The sequence below is a fragment of the Phyllobates terribilis genome, unplaced genomic scaffold, assembly GCF_046119375.1.
Source record: "Phyllobates terribilis strain yellow unplaced genomic scaffold, ASM4611937v1 Scaffold_7__3_contigs__length_470593459, whole genome shotgun sequence".
In the NCBI taxonomy this organism is placed as follows: domain Eukaryota; kingdom Metazoa; phylum Chordata; class Amphibia; order Anura; family Dendrobatidae; genus Phyllobates; species Phyllobates terribilis.
Window position 1 is genome coordinate 378,545,579 of NW_027362767.1, and position 9,156 is coordinate 378,554,734.

At 43.0% G+C, this 9,156-nt stretch overlaps 1 protein-coding gene across 3 annotated transcripts; it reads left to right on the forward strand.

Moving 5' to 3' along the window:
- Nucleotides 1–476: 476 nt before the first annotated feature.
- LOC141154875 (uncharacterized) lies at nt 477–7,649 on the forward strand. 3 transcript variants are annotated; one of them, XM_073641398.1, is made up of 2 exons: nt 477–720; nt 1,572–7,649. In XM_073641398.1, the coding sequence occupies exon 2, from the start codon at nt 1,700–1,702 to the stop codon at nt 3,182–3,184; it is 1,485 nt and encodes a 494-aa protein (XP_073497499.1). In that variant the 5' UTR covers nt 477–720; nt 1,572–1,699; the 3' UTR covers nt 3,185–7,649. The 3 variants fall into 3 exon arrangements, with proteins under 3 accessions (XP_073497499.1, XP_073497501.1, XP_073497502.1); XM_073641400.1 differs by having other exon boundaries at nt 477–693; XM_073641401.1 differs by having other exon boundaries at nt 509–607.
- Nucleotides 7,650–9,156: the final 1,507 nt, after the last annotated feature.

The following is a 9,156-nucleotide window of genomic DNA, read 5'->3' on the forward strand; positions in this document are numbered from 1 at the left end:
TGCCCCCCCATGTGCCCATCTATCACACGGCCTGCCCCCCCATGTGCCCATCTATCACACGGCCTGCCCCCCCATGTGCCCATCTATCACACGGCCTGCCCCCCCATGTGCCCATCTATCACACAGCCTGCCCCCCCCCCATGTGCACATCTATCACACGTCACACGACCTGCCCCCCCTTCCTGCCCATCTATCATATACATGGCCTGCCACCCATGTACCCCTATATCCCAGTCTGCCCCTATGTCACACACACAGTCTGCCCCCCATGTACCCCTATATCACACACACAGCTTGCCCCCTCCAGTCCCCAGTGCTGTAACTTTTCCTGCAGCTCCGCCACATGTGGCCATTTCTTCCATGCAAAACCCCCCCCCCAGCCAGGAGCCTGGTCACATGAGCATGACGTCATCGCAGCTCCTTTAGCCCCTTTGTCCCATGTAGTGGTCATTGGTCAGCGGCGGGGAACAGGAAGCCGGTCACCAGTGCGCAGGAAGCAGACTCGCCGGGCACATAGCAGGGTCTCCACGCATGCGCGGTGTAGCTGTCACGCCGCCTGTCCTGTCTATCTTTCTTCTGCACTACATGACCCATGATCCTCAGCGAGGTGCAGACATTGGCTTGTTGTGATCGAAGTTTGGGTGGCGTGACGGGAGACGTCTGCAGTGATGGGAGCAGTGATGGTCTGCAGATGTGAGTGCTGCTCCTCTGTGCAGCCAGGTATAGCAGGACTGGGCATATATATATATATATATATGTATGGCTGTGTATGAGGACTGGTTATATGTGTAATGCAGGTATGTGAGGACAATGTATATGTTATATGGAAGTATGTGAGGATTGGATATATACATATATATAATGGATGGATGTGAGAACTATATAGATAGTATATGGATGTGTGTGAGGACTGGTTGGTTATATGTGAGTATGTGATGGATGGATATTATACGGAATATATATAATGGAAGTATAGGAGGATTGGATTTATACATATATGATGGATGTATGTGAGGACTGGACACGTGTGTGTGAATATATATACATATATATATATGTGTATATATATATATATATGGATGGATGTGAGGACAATATATATATATTATATGGTTGTATGTGAGGGTGATATATATAATGGATGTATATGGGGACTGGACATATACATAGATCAGACATATGTGAGGACGAGATTTTATATATATTTATATATATATATATATATATATATATATATATATATTACTCTCATCCTCACATATGTCTGATCTATGTATGTATCCAGTCCTCATATACATCCATTATATATAATATATGTATATGTGTATGAGTTACACTTTGTGGCTACCCAATTAGTGCATGTCTATAGTTCATGTATCAGTTTTTCTTTACATGAACTGGGGGTCTCCGGGACCTCCTCCAATCCTACATGTTTAGTGGTCACACATGCACCCTCTAGCTCCATTGACCCAGGAGACTTTGAGATCCCATCCTCAGGGTCGGTGGAGGTCCCATTGGTTTTATGCTCATATACGGTAAAATACTAATTCGTTTTTTCCTTTTTCGATCAGCCTGAAGATGTCGCAGTTTTTTCTGCAGTTCATCGAATTTTCCCTACTGTCGGCAACATTTCATATGGACCACTGATCCTCCAAGATAGTCAAAAAGCTCAATTCCAAAATATTTCGGACCTTCAAAAATGACTGAAAACTCAATTCCAGCTCCTTTAAACTTGTCATTAAACAAATATCATTGTCACGAATGCGGTGAGAGCTTTAATAGTAAGTCCGCCTGCATCTCCCATCAGCTGACGCACAGCATAAAGACGGAGCAGGCCTCCCCTACACGTGATCTCGATGACTATTCATTTTACACCGTGCCAAAAAGCGAACCGCTTCAGTGTTCAGAATGCGAAATGTATTTTTCATCCATTTTTCAACTTCACGCCCATTTTAAAACCCACGTACGAGAGCGACCGTTTCCTTGTATGAAATGCGGGAAAAGTTTTAATTGGAAGTCGAATCTTAAAAGACATTTGAAGATTCACACGAAAGAAGACGTGATCACGAGATGTCTTAATGGAGACACCTGGGAGGAAATCCAGACCGATATCCGTCCGTTTCCCTGTCCCAAGTGCGGAAAGACCTTCTCATGTATCACGTCACTCAAGAAGCACGAGAAGCTCCACTCGTCGCAGGGGGCCTTTTCCTGTCCCGAATGTGGAAAACAGTTCTCTTCAAGTTCTAAGGTGAAGAGTCACCTGAAAACGCATTCTGGTGAGAAACCCTACCAGTGTATGAAATGCGGGAAACGTTTCGGCTGGAACTCTAATCTGAAGAGACATCAGAGGGTCCACGCCGGAGGTAAAGGATGCAAACCGTTTTTAGTTAACGCACCTTCAAGCTCTAATGTGGATACACGAATGCTTAATGAATGCGCCGAACTTTTCACCAAGAACGTCTACTACGTGAGCAATGACGAGATCCACACGGTGGTCAAGCTGTTTCCATGTTTAGAGTGCGGAAATTATTTCAATAGTTGTTTAGAGCTAAAAAAGCACCAACGAATCCACAAAAGGCGGAAGACGCTCATGTGCGGAGAATGCGGGGTCACCTTCACCTGCAAATTTAAGTTCCGCAGCCATCAAAAAGTTCACTCGAAAGAGAAACCCTTCAAATGTCTCGCTTGTGGAAGATGTTTTGGGTGGAAATCGAACCTCACCAGGCACCTGAAGGTGCACGCCAATGAGAAACCGATGGTATGTCAAGAATGTGGTAGGAAATTTCTGTGGCGCTCAAATCTCAGAAGGCACGAGAAAATTCATTTAGGGCAGAGGATTTTTGCTTGTCTTCAGAATAGGTCAAATCTGATCTACACCAAGATTAGTCCTATAGCCTCCAAAATGGTTCAGACGAGGTATAAAGAACTCGCCCAGTGCGGTCAGGATGGGTATATCATCACCATTTCGGGGATGCTACAGAGAATTCACCTGGGAACAAAACGGTTTGGATGCATTAAATGCGGTAGAAGGTTCCGCTCGTATTTCAACTTTTTCCTTCACAGAAGAATTCACATCAGGTCGAAACCATTTTCATGTTCGGAGTGTGGCAAAAGGTTCCCAACCCAAAGACATCTTCTGTATCATGAGGCAATTCACAATGTGGAAAATATTGTCATTATATGAGAAGATAAGCTTCCTAAAACCTTCTTACATTTTTTTTTTTTTCAATAGTTCATTGTGTTCACAATGGTAGAGAAAGTTAACGTAGAATTGGTGTTTTTTGGGGATTGAGTAGCCCCTCTCATTTCCAAAACAGGTCTGGAAAGTCGGGCGAAACAGAGGTTAGAATAGGACACATGGGTGACAAGTGATGATATCCGATCCGATGGTTGTTTTGGCAATTGTCAAGACCTTGCTTGAGCGCCAACTATGGATGCGAAAATGAGAGGCGCTTCACAACACCCATAAACACCGAAAGTAGTCATTGTTGGTGTGTAAGACTGTATATATGTATTGTTAAAATGGTAGATTGAAGGATACACATGAGAATATCTCCTTGTGTCACCGGTGAGAAGAACGCCCAGAAGTGTTGCAAAGATCCAAATTTGGATCACACTAGGTGTTTATGCAGCAAATTTTTTTGGCCACAAGTAAGTACGCTAAATCCGCCAATGCTAAACCTTAATCCCATTTTGTGGGGCTGGTAGCCATGGCAGTGTATAGGGGACCTCACCATTAAAGGGGTTGTCCAGTGAAAACAAGTTATAATCTGGGACCGGCAGTGATCTGCAGATCAGGGAATTTTTATCCCTGACGGGGCACTTTACATTATTGAGCGGCAGCTTGGATTTCCAATTGTCGCTGCAGTCATTCTCCATGGGGCTGCTGGAACACGACTGGCTCAGTTAACAGGAACTGTACATGCGGGGGGCACCCTGGCGGGCACTGTGTATGAGGCAATCTATGACCTGCACTGTATATGCGGCCCCCTAAAGTAGTATAATCTGGCAGTTTGCCCTCTTGTTAAAAAAGAAAAGTTTGTGCACCTCTGTACTTTGACATTACCAGCAGTATTTCATTATTGTACAATTTTTACTAATTTCTTTTTATTGCCCATCTAGATCTAGAATAAGATATTGAACTTTTCAAGCAGCCTTCGAATATTAAAAAAAAATCTTGGTCGTAGAGACATTGTTGGGACATGTACATGTTTTTATGCTAGTAGAAATTACATAGTTACATAGGTTGAAAAAAGACCTAGGTCCATCAAGTTCAACCTTTCTCCACCAATTTTGGTGCAAAGTCTAAAGGCTGTGTGTATTTATGCACAGAGTTTTTGTATGGTCCATTTGTTTCTTAAATGTAAAGTTAAGCAATTTCCTTTTTCAAGAGACAGTTGATTTGCAGGACTCTGGTCAGTAATCTGTGACCACTGGACAAGACCTCCCAGCTCTTCTTTTGAATAGCCGAGCTGACGTGACGTCATCATTTCTGCATGACGCGCACAACATCGCGTCAGCCTGGCTAATTAACAGAGATCCGGCAATGCCAGGAGGTCTCGTCCAGCAGTCACAGATTACTGACCTGGCCGATGGACCATAGTCTTGCAAATCCATTATCCCATTTCTAGTCTTCAATGAAAATGTTTTACCATTTTGCTGTTTCAGATGCCTGGAAGTCCTCTATCTAGCTCCATCTTTTTGCAAAATGTTACAGATCCACAAGGGTTCCTGGTTCTGATGGTCCTCACCTTCTGCGTCGCTTTTATCAGTGTTAGATGTAGCAAAAGAGATGGGATTGTATACAAATTTTAATACTAGAAAGAGGAATGCATCTACAGTCTCAGGGAGGGCATAGAAAATTTTAGAAAAGGAGATGACATGCTGACTAAATAAGTGTAGCATAGAAGCTGCTCTGATACAGTGGGGAAAATAAGTATTTGACACGCTGCCGATTTTGCAAGTTTTCCCACCTACAAATAATGGAGAGGTCTGTGATTTTTATCGTAGGTACACTTCACCTGTGAGAGACAGAATCTAACAATAAAATCCAAAAAATCACATTGTATGATTTTTACATAATCTGCATTTTATTGCATGAAATAAGTATTTGATATAATAGAAAAACAGAACTTAGTATTTGGTACAGAAACCTTTGTTTGCAATTACAGAGGTCAGACGTTTCCTGTAGTTCTTGACCAGGTTTGCACACACTGCAGCAGGGATTTTGGCCCTCTCCTCCATACAGATCTTCTCCAGATCTTTCAGGTTTCGGGGCTGTACTGGGCAACATTGAGTTTCAGCTTCCTCCAAAGATTTTCTATTGGGCTCAGGTCTGGAGACTGGCGAGGCCACTCCAGGACCTTAAAATACTTCTTACAGAGCCACTCCTTAATTTGCGCTGGTTGTGTGTTTCAGGTCATTGTCATGCTGGAAGACCCAGCCATGACCCATATTCAGTGCTCTTACTGAGTGAAAGAGGTTGTTGGCTAAAATCTTGCAATATATGACCCCATCCATCCTCCCTTCAATACTGTTAGAACCCTCCTGTTTGTTTTTGTTTCTATCTTGTGTTTTGCGGTCACGTGACCAGCTGCCTATATATTTCAGCTCCGCCCTTCTGGCCTTGCTGGACTTCAGTGTTTTTTGCCTGTCTCTCTAGCCAGGTGCTTCGGTGCCTATCTCTGTCTAGTTTGCTTGGTCCTCTGGACCTCTAGTACTTTTGTCAGTTTGTCTTTTGCTCTGCAACAACTTCTGTTAGGAGGTGTCCCATTTTTGTCCCAGTCCTTAGTTCTTTTAGGGACCCCTCCATTTTTCTATAGGTCTCCGTTCAGACTAGCCAAGGACGAAGGCGGGTCTGTTCACAAGGAACAGGTTGCCCCCTACAATGTAGGGACTCAGCTTAGTCTTACTGTAGGGACAGCTCTCCCCTTCTCTCTCTAGTTTATGTTGCAGATCATAACAGTAAGTCCAGCCCAAACAAAAAAAAAAACTTTAAGGAAAGAAATCCGGGGATCAGTATGGTTTCTGTTCAAGATTTGGCTCAACGCCTGCAGGGATTGTCTCTGGAGGTGTCCGAGCTCCGGCAACACGTGAGTAGCTGTCCTGGACCGCATTTTGTGGAACCGAAGGTAGGACTCCCTGATATTTTTGATGGTAAACAACAAGATTTTTTTTCCTTTAAAAATGCTTGTTTATTATATTTTCGTTTGAGACCAAAGTCCTCTGGGAATGAATCACAGCGCATTGGGTTTATCATGTCACTTTTGCGCAAGGAACCACAGGGGTGGACCTTTTCTCTCCAACCTAATGATCCGTGTTTTAGGTCAGTGGAGGATTTTTTTTTTCTGCTATGGGGCTATTGTATGACGATCCTGATCGAGTCTCATCTGCTGATACAGAACTGAGGCGTTTGAATCAGGGGTCAGGTGATGTTGAAAATTATTGTACACACTTCAGAAGGTGGTCCTCAGAAGTGAAATGGAATGACTTGGCGTTAAAATGTTTTTTTCTTCATGGTCTGAGTGAAAGGGTTAAGGATCTGCTGATTGCATTTCCTGCACCTGAAACCTTGCAAGAAGCCATGCAATTAGCTATACGTGTGGACAGGAGACTACGTGCCAGGGTTTATGATGAAAAAGTTCCTGCAATAGCAGCTCCTAGTTCCCAGAGGGTCTGCTCGGACGGCGGAGAACCGATGGAGGTTGGGGCGATGTCACTTCGCTCTCAGGAAAGAGACCGCAGGTTTCCAAGGGATTATGTTTATATTGTGGTAAATCTGACCATTTGATTAAGAACTGTGAGCTTTGTTTAAGTAAAGAAAAAAAAAAGGTCTGTTACGCCCATATTGCTTGTTTGAACTCTAAGGGACTATTTCTTTCAGGGAGTACCTCCTTGCAGGAAGATTTGATTGAATTTCAGGTATTTGTGGATTGTGGTTCAACACTTAATGTGATAAGGGGTTTTTGGAAAAACTTAAATTGGAATACAAACCTTTGTCATCACCTATTTCTGTGATTGCAATTGATAACACTCCTTTGAAATGTATTACTCACAAGGTTGCTGCATTTCCCCTCACTATCAATCTTATTCACCAAGAAATTTTGGACTTGGTGGTATTAAATAATTTACCTTCTCCAGTAGTGTTAGGTTTGCCTTTGTTAAAACTGCACAATCCTTTACTGGACTGGTCTACTAATGAGATTAAGTCTTGGAGTCCGAAGTGCTATGATAAATGTTGTAATTGTTAGAACCTTGCTGTTAGGTTTTTTTTCCTTTGCTGGTCACATGACCTTGTTGGCCTATTTAATCCTGCTCCGCCCTTCTGGCTTTGCTGGACTTCATTGTATATCTACTTTCTAGCTAGCCTGTGCTCTGTGTCTTGCTCTGTTAGTTTGCTTGGTCTACGGACCTCTATGTTCTTTATATTTTGTTTGTTCGTCTGTCTGCTACTATTTCTGTTAGGAGGTGTCCCATATTCCTCCCAGTCCTTAGTACTTGTAGGGATTCCTCCCCCACATCTATAGGTCTTCGTACAGACTAGCTTAGGACTTTAGCAGGTCTGATCGCAGGATCAGGTTCCCTGTTACATCGTAGGGATTCAGCTGAGTCCTATAGTAGGGACAGATCTCCTCTCTTTCCTTAGCTCTGGTAGCAGAACATAACAGTAAGTCCAGCCAGCAAATTCTCTAAGGAAAGATTTTTTTTGTTCCATCATGGTGTCGGTTCAGGATTTGGCTAAACACCTGCAGGGACTCTCTCTGGAAGTGGCCGAGCTCCGTCAGCACGTGAGTAACTGTTCTGGAGCACATTTCTTGGAGCCTAAGGTATGTTTGCCGGATTTATTTTTTGGTGAACATCGAGAATTTTTTTCATTTAAAAATGCTTGCTTATTGTATTTTCGTTTGAGACCCAAGTCCTCTGGGGATGAATCCCAGCGCGTAGGGTTCATAATGTCACTTTTGCGCAAAGAGCCTCAGGAGTGGGCCTTTTCTTTGCAACCTAGTGATACATGCTTCAGATCAGTGGATAGTTTTTTTTCTGCTTTAGGACTATTATATGATGATCCTGACCGTGTCGCATCAGCTGAGACTGAGTTGAGACGTTTAAAACAAGGATCAGGTAATGTCGAAAAATATTGTACACATTTTCGTCGTTGGTCCACTCAAACAGGGTGGAACGATTCTGCTCTGAAAAGTCTATTTCTTGCTGGGCTCAGTGAAAGGGTTAAAGACCTGCTAATTGCTTATCCTACACCTGAGGATTTGCAACAGGCTATGCAATTAGCTATACGGGTGGATAGAAGACTGCGTGCTAGGGTTAATGAGAGCAAATCCTCTGCTATGTCAGTTTCTGGTTATGAGAATGTGTGTACTAACAGTGGTGAACCGATGGAGATTGGATCGGTGGCACCTCGCTCTCAAGAAAAAGACCGTCATTTTTCGAAAGGCTTGTGTTTCTATTGCGGAAAATCTGGTCATTTGATTAAAGGCTGTGAGCTTCGTATGAAGAAAGAAAAAAAAATGGTCAGTCACGCCCGTATTGCCTGTTTAAATTCCAAGGGTGTATTTTTAGCTGCTTCCACGATTGCTCAGGAAAAATTAATGGAATTTCGGGTGTTTGTTGATTGCGGGTCTACACTGAATGTAATTGATGGGGGATTCGTGGAAAAACTCAATTTAAAACCTGAACCTTTGTCATCCCCCATTGCTGTGGTTTCTGTGGATGGTTCCCCTTTGAAGAATATTACTCTCAAGGTCTGTGAATTTCCTCTCACTATTAATGGTGTTCACCATGAGAAATTGGATTTGGTAGTGTTGAATAACTTGCATTCTCCAGTTATATTGGGTTTGCCCTGGTTAAAATTTCACAATCCTGTACTGGATTGGTCTACCAGTGAAATTAAATCCTGGAGCCATAAATGTTATGACAAGTGTTGTAACGGGCGTATTGCAGCTTTGGATAGGGGAGAATTACCTGTTCCTATTCAGGATTTTTGGAGAGTTTTTTCTGAGAAAGATTCGCAGGTTTTGCCTCCCCATAGAGACTATGATTGTTCTATTGAATTTGTCCCTGGAGCGACTCTTCCTAAAAGTCGTTTATTTAACCTTACTATTCCTGAGAGGAAGGCTTTGGAGGAATACATACAGACAAGTT

Bases quoted from the DNA above. Each gene is read 5' to 3' on its own strand.
- LOC141154875 (XM_073641398.1), top strand. From the start codon at position 1,700: ATGACTGAAAACTCAATTCCAGCTCCTTTAAACTTGTCATTAAACAAA.